Source organism: Urocitellus parryii, chromosome 9, assembly GCF_045843805.1.
Source record: "Urocitellus parryii isolate mUroPar1 chromosome 9, mUroPar1.hap1, whole genome shotgun sequence".
Taxonomy (NCBI): Eukaryota; Metazoa; Chordata; class Mammalia; order Rodentia; family Sciuridae; genus Urocitellus; species Urocitellus parryii.
The window spans coordinates 69,559,912-69,578,743 of record NC_135539.1 but is presented as its reverse complement, the minus strand read 5'-3'; the positions used below and the strand labels follow the sequence as shown (position 1 = coordinate 69,578,743).

Below are 18,832 nucleotides of genomic sequence, written 5' to 3'. Positions count from 1 at the left end.
GCTCAGGCAAAGTATGTGTGGAAGCTCAGGAGCCCGCAGCCTGGCCTTCCAAATCCAAGCCTGGCAGGATGACCTCTTGCCCTTGGCCAACCTTGGAATCCTTCTATGCAGAGGAAAATCTGCCTTCTGGAAAGCCTTCCCTTCACCCTAGGGAAGGCTAGGCTTCAGGCATGTAAGCCGATGACATGGGCCTGCTTTCCTCATGCCTTCTCTGCAGAGGCCAGAGCCTAATTGCATTCCCAGATTTTATAGGGACAAAGGATCTTCAAAATAATCTGTCCAGAACCAGACCAGAAAAACAGGTCTACAGGGGTAAATGGTTTGTCCAGAGTACAGGTCATTATCAGTAGGTGAGATGGTAGTCATTTCCACTATGCCATGAAACATTCCAGAGCATGAATCCCTAATAAACTAGAATTGCATTTCTGGACTTTTCTATTTACATATTCTAACCTTGTGAAGAGATCAACATTTTTTTTCAATCTGTATCCATAACATCTGTAAAAATAAACACCTGGGCCAGCTAAAGAGAAGGGTACACTTTTATTCACTCTTATTTTGCTAAATCATAAGCAAAACGTCAGAAGTAAAAAACAGATTCAATTTTCTTTCCTTTGCTTCAGTCTTCCTAGACCCAGGTATACATAAACTGACTCTGTGAAACTTGTGGCGCCCAATAATACTTTTTTTTTTTCTTAAGTATGTCTTCATGGGACTGAGAAAAAGGCCAGGTACAGAACGTGCCCCAGTTTATAGGCAGCTAATGAAGTAGATTTCTTTCTCCAAAACACTAACTAGAAAGAGTTCCAACAAGCATTTGGAAGTAAAGAAAACAGTACAACTATTCTGGACATTAAAAAATATATTATCCATATCAGTTTCTCACTTTTCAAAATATCCCTGCTATCGTGGACTAAAAAGCCTCAAAAGTAATTCCAAGTCAAATCTAGTCCTCTGGACCCTGAATTTTCCTCTCACCAATATTCTGGACACTAGTAATGCTCCATCAGGGCCAATGTCACACCAAGCAAGTTCCTTACCACTTTCCTTGTGAATTGGAAGTGGGAATTGAAAACAATAGTGGTGCAGATGTTTATGGGGTAAGATGTAATATTCTATTAGACTGTTGAAGAGTGAGATCAACACACTCAGAACCTTTGTCCGTACTTTCTGACACCACTCCCCTTCTCCCTCCCCATAAAAAGTCTTTTAGGGAATAAACTAAAATGAGAGGTGTGGTTATTGTAGAATAATTAGGCCCCATGGGAGAAGAGACACTCTGCATTTTGTTAATGCCCTAGGGTTGTGATTAGTTAATAATGATAGTGCCCTGTCATTGCATAATTATTCTACCTCCTTACAATCTTCCTGCACTGTTGGAATACAGATTCCAAGCTCATCTGAGGCAAAACAGCAACCGCAGGCTCCTGTGTCCTGAGTATGTTTGGTGGATACAGGCAATTTTCTCTGTGTTTACAGTTATTTTATTTCCTCGACCACAAAGCCACTGTGCTCTCACTATCTAATTATTCTGTGGGAAGTGGTTAATGAATGCACTGAAGGCACATTCTTGCTGTCTTCTGTTAATGTTGTTTTGTGCAGCTTCAAAGAAAAATCTCTTGCTGTCTGGGGAAAGAGGGGAGGAAAGTTAGGATGAGAAAATTAACTTATTTTGTCCCTAGAAAGCAAGGTCCTTTCTGGGATAGACTTAACGCTAGGCATGACCTGCAAATATGTGGATAAAGGACAGGGGGATTTCTTTTTGTAGGAAAAGGTTAGAAGTAAGGAGGTGGTTTTAAAGGTGAGGTTGACAGTCCCCTGATGGCCAGTTGTTCTGCCTTTTGTTGTGGACCTGACTCTTCAGAGAGTGAAGGGATAGCCAGTTGCTGTACGTGCCAACAGCCAGCCTCACCCATTATTAGGAACCCAGTTCCTCACCCAGCCTCCTCACAGATGAGACAAATGTAGGTTTATTCCATCAGTTCCTGATCACAGTGCAAGTGATAGAGAAGGTGGGGTCAGGCTCTGCCTCTGCATAGGAGTAGATACTTGGGAGCCAAAAGTAGACATCCAGTCACTCCTGCTTAAGAGTTACATCTGAGGAAGGAAGGGTGTTTCCAGCCTTGTTCAGGAGTCACCAAGGCAGCAGCTGGCTTCATCGGGTATATTTTTAATAATATGTGCATTTTCTGTGGCGTGACAGCAGAGAGGATAAGTCTTGTGCTGATCCCAGCCTCAGCTATATAGTTAGGAGCCCTTGCCTGGTCAAAGTGGCCTCAGCCTGAACATGCTAGATAAGGGGGCCCATCTACCTCCCTCGGCCTGCAATAGAATCTCCTTCCACTCATTCACTCAGCAAATGCCTAGTTAGTGCCTCCAGTGTATCAATGACTCTTGCAGGTTCTAGGGAATAAAAAAGGCAACAATCCTGCTCCTTGGGTTTTTGTTTGTTTGTTTAATATGTAGAATAGAACTATAATTTCTTATTCTTACATTGTGTTTTACCTGCCTCCTATAACTATCCTCCTTTCCTGTCACAAGTCAAACTTTACCTCTCCATAATCTTTCACTTTCTCATGCCTCCAGCTAAATTTTACACCTTGCCCTAAGGGAAATTGATAGAACTGTACCAGACGTCCTGAGACCAGTGGTTCTCAAACAAGAGTGTGGAAAAGAAGCAGAGGGCTTGGTGAAGTCAGATTCCTCAGCCCCACAACCAGGGATTCAGCTCAGCAGGTCTTGGTAAGCCCAGGAAGTCCAGGAGGGCCTCCACTAAATCCGAAGGAGAAAAAAATGACCTTTCACGGTGGAATTCATATGTGGTCACAGTGTCCCCAGAAGTAGTGTGGCACCTGACCCAAGGTGGCAACAGTTCTGACCAAACGGTCATCAGAGTTATCTCAGCAGCCCTTGGCCATGGCTTGGAGGGAGTTGACACCAGTCTGCCTTCTTTGTCATGGTCATTTTTCTCCATGGCTTGGTCTTAGGATTTAAGTTGGGTGTGCTCAGCGTGGCAGGTGCTGGATGGTTGCCCCCAGGACAGAAGATTAGGAGCTACTGAGGTGGATGATGGGGCTTGTACTTAGGTAGCTTCCTTGTTCCTCAGTCTGATAGAGCTGGGTGTTCACGTTTCCCAGTTTCGCTGTGGGAGGTGAAGAAAGGCCCCTCACAATGTTCTGCCCTCCTGGAGTCCTCATGTCCCTACCAGAACCAGCCATCATGGTTGGCACTAGTAAAGACAATAAGCTTTTCAAAAGTAGGTTGATGGGCCCTCCGAGGCCACCAGGCTTAGCCAGGGGTCTGCAGAAACCCCTTGATGTCTGACTCTCCAGGGCCTCTGCCTTCTGGTTTCCACAAACAGGAACAAGGCTCCCCTGAGGCGGCTTGGCTCCCTTGAGAAGCCGCCGCTTCCCAGACAGTTCTCCTTTATATTGACCTGAAATCTCCCTCTTTAAAAACTTCCCTTGCTGATCCCAGTTTTGGTCTCTTGAGCTACAAAGAATCTTTTTGATGTCAAGACTGGTCCTTCCCTTGGTCTTCTTTCTGGGCTAAAGCTTACCTTTTTTATCAACGGTCTCTCATTCAACTTGACTTTCATGTCTTGTCACCCTCCTCTGGATGCTTTTGAGACTCTGTGCCCACACAGCTTTCCGGTTGGCCAGAGTAATAATAAAAGCTGCAGAATTTGTCATGTAGTTGCCTCTGGGGGAGCAGGGGCGGGGGGTTGCATCTTCAGGTGTTGTGAAATAAGGGGAAAAACCACTTCTCCTTGGAGAACAGACGACCAGACCTCCCCATTTGGATAGACTCACTAAATGTTTCTCTGTCACCAACTATTTCTCTGTAAGTGCCACCTCATTCTATTCTCATATCCATTCTGAGGTAGGTCATGTTGCTCCCACTCTGATTAATTCTGAGCATCAGCTATATTGGGCAGATTGCCAGAGGTCTTACAGATTGGAAGCAACAGAGCCAAATAATCAAAGGTGGATGTGGATGACTTCAAGTTCACAGCTTCTATAAATCAATCTCTGCAGTAGCCACAAGATTGATCCGGGAGGTAAGTAGGATGTTCAGTTCAATATCAGCATGGTGTCCGCTCTCTAGAGCCAATTGGCTGTGTTTAAATCCTGGCTCTGCCTCTTACAGTGGTGTGACCTTCCATGACTTGCTCTACCTCACAGGATGATTATGGATAACTAAATGGGATGATATGTGTACAGTGCTTAGAATAATAGCTAGCACATGTTAACCAGTCAAAAGACGGTAGCTTTGTTCTTGGAGTGAACTGGAGAACATATAGTTTTCTGTTGCTGCTGTGACCAGTGACCATAAACCTAGTTGCTTCAAATAACACACATTTCTGTTATCTTACTGTTCTGTCCATCAGAGATCCAGCAGAGTTACTGGGTTTGTTCAGAGTGTCAGTGGGCAGCATCCCTTGTGGAAGTGCTAGAGGAGAACCCATTTTTCTTGCCTTCTGCAACTTCTACAGGCCACCAACTTGACTTGGTTCCTGGATCCTCCTTCCATCTTCAGAGCTAGCAATGTTGGGCCAAGTCCTTCTCATGCTGCCATCTCTGTGGATTTTTTCTTCCAAATCCTCTTCCACTCATGTGAATCCACATGGACAAACCCAGATAATATTCCCATCTCAGGATCCGCTGATGTGCAACTTTAATTCCATCTACCATTTTAATTCTTCTTAACCACGTGACTTGACATATTCCCTTTTTATTGTTGTTGTTTTTTGGTACTGGGGATGGAACCCAGAGCCTTGTGTATGCAAAGCACATACTTTACCACTGAGCATCCTTCTAACCCCAAATGAAACTTTCTATAAGGTAAGATCAGTTGTGACTATTATCTGGGCTGCTTTAGGAAAATCTGCACCACAACTCTCTTACATCTAAATTGCAGAAGCCGTATGGTCTCCCCATGCAGGCCTTGTGCACACAGCTACAGTGCTGGCTTCCATCTGAGTCCCTCACATATGCACTTCGCCAGTCCATTGAGCATTCTGAATCTTGGGTATGGAGGAAAGGATTCCTGTCTAGTTCTCAGGCTGCCTGGGAAGATCCCACGTGCAATGAAAGACTATATCTGACAAACATACGATTATTATTGAGAGGGATTAGGGAAAAGAAACCAGGAGCTGCACTTACCTGGATAGGTCCAGCACTCAGCTATTTTAAGATATTGGACAGTAGTTATTCCTGGTGATCTCCTAGCACTGTTTTCCTTTTTTTTTTTTTTTTTTTTTTTAAGAACCCTGTGTAGGAAGGGGCCAAATGACATAGGCACCCATACTGTGACCTACAGTTTTGACCTGGGCCAAGAAACTCTTCTGGATGAAAGAATTATTTATTATTTTATTATTATTTATAAATTTATTATTCACCCAAGACAGACCACAGCTAAGGAGAAAGAACCCATCCTGTCCTCTCAGTTGGGATTGATTTTGGGGATCACTTGTTGTTTTTCCAACAATGAACTAACCCGGTCAGATGAGCAAAGAAATTCTGTGACCAGCTCAGAGTAGGCATGGCCTCACCACCAACCTCTCTTGCCCACCTCGCTCCATACATGCTCTGACACCCCCACGATTTTCTCAAAAGAGCGCAGGCTCTATCTGCTAGTGAAGGCCTGGCTTTCAGTCGCTGCATGTGCATTTCCTTTCCTGGTTAGCCTGTTGCTCACGACATCTCTGGGCCGTTAGAGAGGTTTTAACCAGCGGTAAAGCAGGTGACAAATGCAACAGATGGCAGATGATCCCTGCAAGCGTGAACAGGTGCTGCCCCCACTGCATCCTCTGAGCTTGCTTCTGCAAACCCTTGTGGGGAGGGAGTGACATTCTACTGACAGAGGCATTCTGAATGATTATGATCCACCATTTCTGTACCACCTTCTGAAAGGCTCCTTGAGCATTTTGTAAAATTTCAGTGAGAAAATAAAAGATGCAGCTCTCAGTGGAGACTGAAGGCAGTTTTAGGTGGGCAGAATGCAGTTACTCAAGACAGCCTCTTGCCAGTGTGCCAACACTGGAATAAGAAAGTTCGAGTGTTGGTGGTCTTTAATTTGTCCCTGTCTATTTAGCTAGGATCTTTTCTCTATCATGCATCTGTTGAACTCTTAAGCAATCTCAACCAAATACTTAAAAATTACATGATAACTTTGAGTTTTTCTTTTGGCTTAAACAGCTTATTAAAATTCAGAAGGTTCTTAAAAGTAATTAGATGAGCAGTTGAGAGATCTTTTTCCATGTGAGGCTCAAGTTAAGGTGAATTTTCAAAGTCCAGTAATGTAGAGCACAGGGAACCTTTTTGTTTTAAGCCACTACATCTAGTTACTTTCTTAGTCTCAGTTTTAATTTTTCTCTGTCCTGTTACTCACCTTCTCTTCATTTTTCTACCGGGTCTTCCAAGAATCACGTAAGAGGTGAGAAGATATGTTCAGAACTATTAGTATAGCCAGTCTTCCTGGGTTTTCAAATAAATAGGAAACAAAGACATAAACAGACCTCAAATTCATGTGTTGTTTATTATCAGTAACAAAATTGGTCTGCAACATTTCTAAGCCTCCACTTCTCCCATAGCCCAAAAAACCAGGCCTGCTCGGTGCTTGTGAGCTACGTGTCTCTTTAAGAAGTTCTCTCCAACTTGCTGTTCACCATTACACCTGTGAATTGTCCACATAAGAGGCAGAGTACCACTTTCACACCCTCTTCTTCAAAACTACATTATAGATCTGAAGGACCTCAGAAGTCATCCATGTGTGTTTTAGTCAGCTTTGAGTCACTATGACCAAAACATCTGACAAGAACAACTTAGAGGAGGAAGTTTATTTTGGCTCAAGGTTTTAGAGATTTAGTCCACGGTTGGCCAACTCCATAGCTCTGTGCCTGAGGCGAGGCAGAACATCATGGCAGAAGGGTGTGGTGGAGGAAAGCAGCTCAGTACATGGCAACTAGGAATCTGCTCACCAGGGACAAAAAAAAAAAAACCCAAAGGAATGCCCCCAGTGACCCACCTCCTTCAGCCACATTCCACCTGCCTACAGTTATCATCTAGTTAATCCATTCAAGTGGATTAATCCACTGATCAGGTTACAGCTCTCATAATTTAATCATTTCACCTCTGAACATTCTTGCATTATCTCACACATGAATTCTTGGGGGACACCCCACATCCAAACCATAACAATGACCTGTGAGCCCAACCAGCTGTGGTGTCATTCGGCTCCTTTCTCTCACCTCTGTATGAAGCGCTAGCCAGGGGGCCACTGTCAAGTCTCCTTTCCAGGCTTTATATTTCTCTGGGTGAGAGCAACAGCACACAGCATCAGTGGGTTCCTGATTTCTGGTGTGGATATCATAGGAAGAGGGGCATAGAGCCTGGTACATGGTCTTCACTGTGATTTGCTAGGAGGTATAGGTGATGAAGAGTCATAAAGTCATCAATAACTGAAGATGTTTGCACTGAAAAGTCAAGAAAATTCTCTTGATTGTTGTATGAAACATATCCCACATAGTCCTGTCTCCAGTAAACGGTGAAGATCTCAATCTCCAAAGAGTGCCAGATACTGTGCCAACTTTACACAGACCACCTTACTGAACCCTCACAATGACACTTTGAGTTAGATGCTTTGTTTTAAGCATCCATTAAAAAGCAATGAAATGCCGGGCGCAGTGGTGCATGCCTGTAATCCCAGTGGCTCGAGAGGCTGAGGCAGAAGGATCTCTAGTTCAAAGCCAGTCTCAGCAATGACAATGTGCTAAGCAACTCAGCGAGACCCTGTCTCTAATAAAATAAAAAAAAAAAATAGGGCTGGGGATGAGGATCAGTGGTTGAGTGCCCCTGAGTTCAATCCCTGGTACCCCCTGCCCCCAGAAAAAAAGCAATGAAGCAGAGGTTTGGAAGAACAGTTTGGGTCCAAGCACTCTCTTTACAACCTTACCACCAGTGATTGGTTTTAAGATTCCACTGGAAGGAAGTAGTTGGGTTATTTATGTAGAGCTACAGCTCATTTCTCAGTAGCTGTGGTGCCAAGCTGGACTCTTTTTCCTGCCCTTCTCAGCAATGGCCAGGCCTCCATGGTGCTTCCACTGCTCACCGTGGATCAGAAGCAGGGTCACTATTTCCACATTAGAGTGCAGAGGATTCAAGACTAATGAGGTCTCTGCACAAAGTAAGCTGCAGACATGGAGAATAAAGCCCTACCATGCATTTGGTATCTCCAGCAATTTCAGTGACAGCCCAGGCAGCAGCACAGTGGCAGGTCCTTCATACAGGCCGCTTGGATGAAGGTGTGCAGCAGGCCTTTCTCAGCTATTGATCTTCATGCTTTGGCACCTGCTTCTGCCTCAGTGGTGTGAGTGGCAGCCAAGTTCAGGGCTGTCTGCAACAACAGGAGCTTGTCAAGCTTCTTAGAGAATCTGGCGCCTCAATGTCCCCCCTTCCATACCTCATTCTGGTTGGCAGTTTGGTTCCTCTTCCTCTTTTTGGGCTGTGTGAGGAATATCTCATCTCCTCAGCCTGTTCTTTTTCATTCCCTTCCCTTAGATATGAAAGAAAAGAAAAATAGAGACCTGAATAAGTAAGCATTTCCCGACAGTCACTGCACACCTGCACTGGAGTCGACTTACTAGCTACATTTCATCGGGACAGACTCCTTGTGATTTTCCTTTGCCCTAATGAAATGTAGGTTTTCATGATAGCATATTAAGCTCCTTTGCAATGCAAGAAGTTGACCAGGTCTTTTCCTCCAAAACTGCCAAAAACTCTGTATCAGTCTTATATTAGCACGGCCTCCGAGCACCATATGGTTATGGTTGGTATGACATGTGGTTTTCCATCCTTTAACAGACTTATGATAGTTCCACTTAGGTTTTTCACTTTACAGTGGTTTGAAGGTAGTTTATATTCAGTGGAAAAAGTACTTCAGATTTTGAATTTTGATCCTTTTCTGACTAGCACCTTATGGCACAGTACTTTCTGACAGGCTGGGCAGTAGCAGTGAGCCTCAGCTCCTGGCCAGTCACATGGTCACCAGGGGAAGCCCTGGTCCTCTCTATGTGTGTTTTAGTCAGCTTTTTCCCATGCTGCCAAGCTAGGGGTAGGTAGGCTGGGTGGGTTAGGTGCATTTCTGACTTAACGATATTTTAAATTCATGATGGATTACTGGGACATGATCCCATTACAAGTGGAGAAGCATGTATATTTTCTGTTTATATCTTTGACTCTTAAGTGTGTCTCCTTTAGTCACCATAGTTGGATCTTATTTTTGGAATTTACGGTTAAATGCAGTCATGTGATAAATGCTTTTAAGAAAATACCTGCTTTTTTATTACTGCTTTTATGAATATGGTTGAACTTATGCTGAGCATAGTAGTGTACACCTATAATCCAAGAAATTCAAGAGGCTGAGGCAGGAGGATTACTAGGTCAGCCTCAGCAATTTAGTGAGACCCTAAGCAACATAATGAGACCCTGTCTCAAAATTAAAAATAAAAAGGGCTTGAGGTGCAGCTAAGTGGTTAAGCACCCCTAGGTTAAATCCCCAGTACAAAAAAAAATTAATATGGTTGAATTTATGCCTGCCATTTTACTTCTTGTCTTCTATGTTCATGTCGGTCTAGTCTTCCCTTATTGTTTTACTTTATATTAATTAAATATTTTCTAGCATAAAATTTTAATTTAATGATTTTTTTCAATGTTCTTAAAATTTATTTCCTTAGTGGTTATTCTAGGGGTTCTAACATAGAACATATCAAAATCTACTTCCAGTTTATATTAATTTCAGCAAGATACAGAAATGTTCCTCCTATGTAATTCTTTTCCATCCTTCCTTATTCTGCTACTGTTTATTTACATATTATGTTTCTATATATGAAAAAACAAATAACATAGTGCTATATTTACTAATTTATAAAATCTTATGTCTTTTGAATAAACTAAAAGAATGGCGAGAAAGTACATATTTTATTTACAGAGTCCTTGTGGAACCTTATTTACAATTTCTAGTTCTCTTCATTTTTTCCTGCAGACTGAAGTTATCATGTGGTATATTTCCTTGCTCCAATACAGTGGCACCCACCCACTTCCTGTGTGCTGTTATTATCAAATATGTGCATTTTCAGTACTATGCACTAACCAATATGATCATATACGTTGCTTTAGTCAACTAAATTTTTAATTTGTCGAGGAAAACTGCAATCATATTCTCATAATTACATAACTGCTTATATTGGTGGAGGTTTTTTAATGTGTGGATTTATATCACAATCTGTAATCACTTGTGTTCAGCCTGAAGACCTTCATTATTTCTTGTAAGGCAGGTCTACTGGCAATGAATTTTATCCCCCTACCCCCCATCTAGGAACATCTTCCTTTCTCCTTCATTTGCTGGATATAATTTTTAATTGCTAGGGTTTTGTTTTGTGGGGTTTTTTGGGGGGGTTGTTTTTGTTTTGTTTTGCTTTACTTTTCAGCACTTTGAACTGTATGTTGACATTGTTTATGCTGAGAAGTGAGCAGTGAAACTTCTGGAATTCCCTTGTACATGAGTAGTCTTTTTTCCTCTTATTTCAAGATAGTAAAAGATGTCAGCATTTTTACTATATAGTTATCCTATTTGGAGTTTGTTGGTTTTCTTGCATGTGTTGATTTTTTTCATCAAATTTGGAAAATTATAAGCCATTACCTCTTCAAATGTTTTATCTGGTCTCTTCTCTCTCCTTTCAGTATATGCAATATATGTATGAATGTGTGTGCTTAATGGTATGCCATATTTCTGAGCTTGTTCATTTTTCTTTTTCTCTCTATTCTTCAGAATTTAAAGTATCTATAAATATAAAAGTTCACTCATTTTTCTGCCATTTCATACTTACTGTTGAGCCCTGTGGTGACTTTTTAATTTCAATTCTTTTTTCAGCTCTAGAATTTCCATTTTCTTTTAATAATTGCTCTTTTGGTTAGTATTATTTGATGATGAAACACTGCCATGTTCTTTAATTCTTTAAGTATTGATTTTCTTTAGTTCTTTGAAAATGTTTATAATGTCTGCTTTCATGTCTTTGCAGTGTCTAATATCTGGGCCCTCTCAAACACACTTCCTTTTGTCTACTTTTTTCCTCTGCAGGGGTCACACTTTGTTTCTTTACAGGTCTATAATTTTTTGTTAACAACTGGACATTCTAGATAATGGTTCATAGGAGTTCTGGATACTAATCTTCCTCACTCACTCCACTCCCTCCCCGACTGGCTTCTTGTTTGCTTATTTGCTTAGCAACTTAGCAAAACTAGTTCAGTGAGATCTGATCCCCTAAGTGTGGCTCTGACGTCATTCCTCAGTAGGCACAGATTTGGGCTGAGTGACATTTTGCTTTTTCCTTTTAAATGGATCTTTCCTCCAAACGGCTGTGTGAGTGCCTCTTTGCCTGATCTTTGTTGAATTTCTGGCTGTCACATCCATTTGTTAGCCTCAGCTACTTGCTTGCTCTATTTGGCTTGGCCTTGTAGCATATAGTGTCCCCACAGTCTGATCTAATTAGAGCCAGTCCCTTTTGTAAACGTCCTCTTTGAGCTAGGTCTGAGTCTTGCTCTGACCTCAGGAACTCCTCTTAGCTGGTCTGCTCTGCTGTCATGAAGCTGTCAGCCTCCTTTTGATTGTTCACCATCAAAATTTTTGTTTCCAAGAGCACCTTAGGCTTGAACTTTCTTATACTTTATTCCAAATGAATTCACTCCCCCCAGAAGATCTGTGGATCTCTCTGTTCTTAAGGCCTAGCTCACCCTCTAGACAGAATCTGAGTGTCACTCTTCCAGAGCTGTTGTAGGGACAGCAGCCTTCTTTTCTCTGAATGACTCCTCGGGTCTGTATGAGGGTTGCTGTCCCAGGGTGGTAACACTTCGTCTTCTTGGCTTACCTTTCACAGAATAGAACCTCCAGCCTATAAGTGAGTGGTGAGGGTGAATGGAGCCAGAACTCTGCCTATTAGCAGAGACTGGTTGAGGAAAACAGCTCCTGCAAAGGGGTGGGGGGGTAGAAATGCCAGGGGTCTGCTCTTTCCTGGAAGAACCACAACCCTAGATTTGGAGCTGTGTTTTGTGATTTTTTTTATTATGAGCTTAACTATCTTGGAACATTATTTTTGGGAAGTTGAAGATAGGCCCTTTGGGTAATGCTTTATAATTGATTCTGAAAGATACTAGGAGAAAGGACAAATTGGGGACCTCTTTAAAAGGCCTGACCTGTCTTCTTGACCATACTTGCCCAGAGTAGAGCTTCCATTTTACTGAGCTTCAGGGAGGTAGGGGAGAAGTGGTACCAGGTAAGGGAGCCTGTTATGGTTCCAGTGCCACAAATTCTCTGTTCTTACTGAGCTTTGGTAAGTTTTCCTAAGAAAAATCTCTATATGTTTGTATATGCACTTAGGACAATTGTCAGAGTCTTTTAAATAGTTTAATTTTACAAATTTCACCAGCTATGATTGTTTCACTGGGGACAAGAGCCTTAGATAGCTTCATACTGCCATTCTAGAAGTGCTTCCCTTGTGTCACTTAAAACTGTGTGGATTTGTCTAAGTCTTTGTTACTGGTTTAGAATCCAAGTATGCTTTGGGGATAGGCTTTATTCATGGGCACAGCAATCTGGTAAGGACTGTTATATGTATATGACTCATATCAAATGGCACATGGGGACTACTTGTATTTCTAGCAGTTCAGGTGGACTAGGTCATCAGAAGACCCTCCCACTGAAGAAAACTAAAATGTATAATGAGTTATTGTTATGAATATTTTTAATCACATCAAAAACTAAAATAATTAGTAGAATATACAGATATCAATAAGAAGTAAAAGAGGCAGCCCAGAGAAATGAATAGCACATTGAAGATGCCTTCCTCTTAAGGACGTTTGATGAATCAGGAACTTGAGCAACAGTTCTCAGAAGCTCCTGCTACCTGAGTAATACACACAAGTCCAGAGCCCACCTGCAGTACCTAATGGGAGGCCATCCCTCTACACGTCTGAAACACCAAAAAAAGGCCAAGCTTTTAGTGGAAGAGAAACAAGAAATATTCCCCTTTAGGAAACGATACAGAAGAAAAATCTGTGTCAAGTACAACTAGGGGAGTATCTCCCTGAGAATTATTACAGTGCATGAGGTTGCAACCCAGCTTTATCTGGGTGGTCCCAAAAATCCTCAGGCTATTTAAAGAGGTCCCCAGCTTGTCCTTTCCTCTAGGACCTTTAAGAATCAAATGTAAAGCTCAAAAGGGCCTGTCTTCAACCCAAGCCTCAAAGACTTCCCAGAAATAATATTCTAAGAGAGTTAAGCTCAGAATAAAAACACCACAAAGCACACATGTAAACCATGGACTGAGAGTAAGAAGCAACAGACATAGTAAGACATCGTATTCATAGCCACCAAGACCTCAGATGGTAGGAATTATTAGCATGCAACAGAAAAAGAAGTAAAATTAATACCATTTTTTAAAATTTGAAAATGAAAAAGCAATTGATTATGAAACGTAACCACACATTGATAAACTTCAGAAGTGAGAAACTCATCAAAATGTGAAATTTAATGGACATATAAGCATATTAAATAACACTGAACGAATTTGACAGGTAAATGTTGATGAAATACATTTATTTAGCTATTCTAGGTTGATGGTTTATTTATCTCAGCATACTACTACACTCTGCTTCCCATTATTAATAGTGACATGCCAGGTATTAGATGGCTAATTGTGTTCCTTTGAGGGTTGTTTTGTTTTGGTTTTGCCTAGCCATTTTTGTCATCTTTGGTGTTCTGCATCTTTCATTATGGTGTATTCATGATTTGTTTTTATTTTCTCTGCTTGGAATTCATTGTGATCCTTGGATATGTGGATGAGGTGAGGGGGTACCAGTTCTGGAAAGTTCTTGGTCGCTAACTTTTCTGATATTACTCTTCCCATTACTTTTATTTCCCTCAGGAACTTCAACTAGACACATTAGATCTATTCCATATCATTTGATCACCTATATTTTGTTTCTCATTTAGGTATAAATCTCCACAAATCTGTCTTTCAGCTCACCAAATTCTTTCTTCATATTGAAGCCCAAGAATTATTACTAATTTTGTTATGCACAAGTTTTTGGTTTTAAAACAAAAAATCCATAATTTTTAGAACTGCAATATGAAGTATGTCAGTGAGGTGACGTATGATCTAAAATTTACCTTAAAATACACTTACAAAGAGGGTTAGATAGGTTCTTGAGCATTGCAGAACGTGGATGTGGATCTAAAGGATTTTGTTTTATTGTCTCTTGCTGTTGTTTTTGAAAAGTTTCATAATATAAGAGGACCAGAAACATTGACTTGGATTTATAAAATTTTCTTTAAATTTTTTTCTTAAATAATAACAATGTAAGGTTGTCAGAACTCAGTGCCTTTCATGAAATCTGACAAGGTGGGGGAATTCATTTTTTTTTTAAATCTGATTTGATTCATCCAAAAGGAACCACAAACAAGGTGCATTTAAAGCAGGGCTGTGTGGTCTCTGAAGGCAGCACAGGGGTGAGTCCTTCTGGGCAGAAACACTCGGGCTATCCTAGATGCTAGATGGAAAGGAAGTCCACATGCTCAGCATTTCACAGCTAGAAATGGACCAAGTGCTGCTTCCCTAAAACTCCCTTGATACTGGGGATTGAACCCAGAAGCACTTTACCACTAAGCTACATCCCCAGTCCTTTTTTTCTTTGAAACAGGGTTTCAATAAGTTGCTAAGGCTGTCCTCAAACTTACAGTCCTCTTGCCTTAGCCTCATGAATATCACTGGGATTACAGGTGTGTGCCACTACACCCAGTCCAAGTGCTTCTTTTAGCAGAATCAAGTTTAGCCAGACCTCCATCACCATAAGGCAAAACACTGTCTGTGATAAAGGTTAGCAGACTGTAAACCCATACAAATGTAAGGCACTTTTCATTTTGAGAAGAAATCATAAGTGCAAAAGGAAGTTACTCTAGAAAACCACTTTGGGAAACCATTTTGGGGGTATTTAAAAAAACATTTTGGAAAGTCACCTTGAAAAATATTAGTTCCTCGAAATGTTAAAAATAGGTTTATCATATGACCCAGCATTTCCAATCCTAGATATACTTAATATACTCGAGAATTAAAACTATGCATGCCTACATAAAAAGTTGAAATCAAATATTCAAGCATCATTATTCACAGTGCTCAAAAGTGGAAACAACCCAAAGGTCCACAACTGAAGAATGGATGAACAAGGTATAAAGCTATTCACATAATGAATGTAAGTCAGCAGCAAAAAGTGAATGAGGTACTGGCACATTGTCACCACAGAGACAAACCTTGAAAACACTATGCTTAGTGAAAGAAGTTAATCATAAAAGATCCCATTTTATTATTTCGTTGATATAAAATATCCAGACTAGGCAAATCTGTACGGATAAGAAAGCCACGAATTGCCATTTGACTCCCCCATCTCTGCCCCCTTTTTGTGATATTAATTTTCAGGCTGGTTGACAAGGAAGCTAACGGGACAGAGGCTGTCCTAAAGTGGGGATAATGGAAGATCATGCAAATGACAGGCCTCCCAGTCACAAAGGTTTCCCTACTACCCAGCAGTGAGCATGTTCACTGCATTGGCAACAGAGCAGCTATGAGTATGATGATCTCTTTAATCACCAGATCTAATGTCAAAATTGCTATACATATAATCCCATTGTCTCTCACCCAAAAAACACAAAGGAGGATTGTGGATTTATGATGATGAAGTGACTCCTCGTTTTCTGTGATGAAGGCAAACTGCTTCCCAGGACAGCTGGCTTGCACTCATCTGTGCTCTTTTTTTCCCTTTTCTCTTCTGTTTTTCAGTGGCTGCTTCAACCCCCAACTCCACTGCTGGTGCAGCCATGAATTCCTTGACATCTCTTGGGACTCTGCAAGGACTGGCTGGAGCCACTGTTGGACTGAATAATATTAATGCACTAGCAGGTACCATAAACAGTGAGTATTTGCTGCTCTGGTGGACAGCCTTCCCCCAAATTCTCCACAGAAAATGGCCATCCAGAAATGACCTAAAAAGGATATGGAATGGGGAGAACTAAAACTTGGGATGGAGGAGCACATGCTTTGACAGGCCAAAGCTATCTACATTCATTTTATCTCAAAAAATGCCCAGCCCCTTCCCACCCCCCGATTCTTTGTACCGGCTACTATAAGTCCTCACCAATAGTGGGATTGACAGATCTTTTCAGCTTTCAAGGAGTTTGTCTGGGTTTTGATTTTCTCCTGCTGCGAGGCAGTATGTAATAATAGAAAATTAGGCTGAGACACTGTGTCCAGCTCTGCTGCCCATCAGTTGTAGGAACTCAGGCCAACCACAGCTCCCTCTCTGGGCTTCAGAGTCTCCACTTGGAAAAAAAAAAAGAAGAAGTTCTGGATAAGAAGATCTTAAAGGTGCCCTCCAGGTTGAAAATCCAAATAGTATTTACAATTACACAGGGGGGAAATGAGGTCTCTAAAGGAAAAGAAACTGAGGAGAAAAGAAAAGAAAAAGAGGAGAGGTGCTGCTGGAAAGAGCGTCATCTGGAATCTTCATTGAGCACCTGTGGGCATGGGTCACTGTAGAGCAGTGACTGTATAAATTAGGGGCATAATTTAATTGCAAGGGGGTGAAACAGGTTTGAAGGCAAATAGCTTACCAAATTATACTTGGTTCTGAAACATGTGGACTCACTAAGGAATTCTAGGATCTGTGCTACGTAGCCCACCTGACCTTGTTCCTGCCTATCCATTTTAGATCCATGAGAGGAGTGTTGCCCAGGCCCAAGGTTAAGTCATATTTTAGGCTTGTGCCTGGCATGGGGTCCTGCACTGAGGAAGCTGATCCTCAGCCTACAGAGGGGACGCCTGATTTTCCTGTCTCTCCATTCAGTCACCTTAGGGCCTGAAAGTAGCCAAGCCTAGGAGGTCCATGACAGCCAACAGAGCTTTCTGAGGAATTTCGGACCTACATACCTATCAGAGACCCTGGACAACCTAACACCTGCCCGTTTTAGTTTTTAATAAAAGAGGCACTTATTATTTGCCCTATTTTAATCTGTGATTCAATAAGTAAACTGTTTTTAAAGGGTGATCAGACCGTATAATTTTTTAAGCCAAAAATTCCAAAAATTTTATACTTTGAAAGCTCAAAAATACCAATGCAGTTTGTCTGGTTTAAAAAAAAAAGTCTGAAATTCATCCATATACAAATTAACCTGATAAGAAAATAAATCACATGTTTAGAAGTAGGAATTGTTCAGGTTTCATTAAAGCCTTTAATTCAGATGCTCTGAGAAAAACAAAGAAAAACTTGGAATGAGTTTTGTCTGAGCACAGAGAAAAGAAAACATTTTCCTTCCAAATGTGATGGCTCTCAGTTAGCACAGAGTACATGACGTGACCATCTGACCATCAGAATGTTTCATTCCAGTTAGAACTGTCTCCGGCCTTTCCGCTCTCCAGCAGCTGAACAGGAGCCCTACTGCCTTGCCTCCTGTTTCTGGTACAGCTCCTCTCTGCCCCGTCCTACAGAAGCACCAGCCCACTGTCCTCACATAGGCTGAGGATGTGTTCGCACATCCCCTCATGCTGCTTCTCTTGCCCCAGGACCTAGTTCCCCTCAAACAAGGACTTTGATTTGATCGCCTGCCTGTCCTTGGTCTGCAGAGTAACAGGCCAGTGGGAATGGTTGTCCTCCTCAGCACGTGCTCATGACTGCTGTGTGTATGTCCTCTCGTCTGTGTCCTGCTCCCCTCCACCCTACTCTGTTGTACGTCGCTGGGCTTTCCCCATCATTATCGTGAGGACACAAGAGGGACTTTGTTGAATGCCAAAGAAACCACGGCTAGTTCTTGTGTGGAGTCTTATGTTATACCAAGTCTGCTCTGGCAAGGACGACAGGTTGAAATCATTTTGCTTCTCTGAATTCTTTGCCGTTGGGTTAATAGAGTCTGTACCATTCATGGGAATTGAAGAATGTTTCTGGTTTCTAATAACCCCTAACAGTCAGTACAAACCAGGAAAATGTTTAATTCAACCAAAACTCAGGCACAAATGGAAATATACATTCCTTCTCATTCAATTAGTATTACTAGTACAGAGCTCTTTTACACTCTCAACTTTGGCTTGGAACTAATAATTGCTGCTTGTCTCAAATTAAATATTGAGAGAAAACCTTCTATGATAGAATATCATCCCCTTTCAGATCATTATTCCTCAAGAAATGACAGTGCTACCTTTTCTACAGGATAAGTCTCAAAGCAGGCAATCAGGGAATGGTCACCTGAACAGTGACTTTCTAAAACAGTTGACCTTAGCTTCCAGGTCATTGCTGTTTTCTACCCACTCTATCCCAAGAGCCATTACATACTACCTTGAGGAGAGTATTCTGGTTTTCTGAATAGACCCATCTCTTCCATGGTCAAAGAAGCCAGCAAGAGAATAGGTGGCTGACTCAGCTTGGCCTAGATTTGACCCTCCTCCCTGCCAGAGTCCCCACCCCTGCCTTAAAAGGACTCTTCCATTAGCAGATAAGTACCTATATTAAACTGTTCAAATTTTTTTTTTAATTTTTATTGTTGGTTGTTCAAAACATTACATAGTTCTTGATATATCATATTTCACATTTTGATTCAAGTGGGTTATGAACTCCCATTTTTACCCCGTATATAGATTGCAGAATCACATCGGTTACACATCCACTGATTTACATATTGCCATACTAGTGTCTGTTGTATTTTGCTGCCTTTCCTATCCTCTAAACTGTTCAAA

General features: G+C 41.5%; 1 protein-coding gene across 8 annotated transcripts in view; it reads left to right on the top strand.

Moving 5' to 3' along the window:
* The window catches only part of Celf2 (CUGBP Elav-like family member 2), a 497,862-nt gene that overhangs the window by 461,564 nt on the left and 17,466 nt on the right, over positions 1-18,832 (top strand). For 4 of the 8 annotated variants that reach the window (XM_077802701.1, XM_077802699.1, XM_026391838.2 and 1 more), the window contains one exon: positions 15,890-16,009. In XM_077802701.1, coding sequence (XP_077658827.1) covers positions 15,890-16,009 — 120 coding nt within the window. Of the gene's footprint in view, positions 1-15,889; positions 16,022-18,832 lie in introns of all 8 variants that reach the window. The other 4 variants (XM_077802700.1, XM_077802698.1, XM_026391837.2 and 1 more) reach the window with 1 other exon arrangement.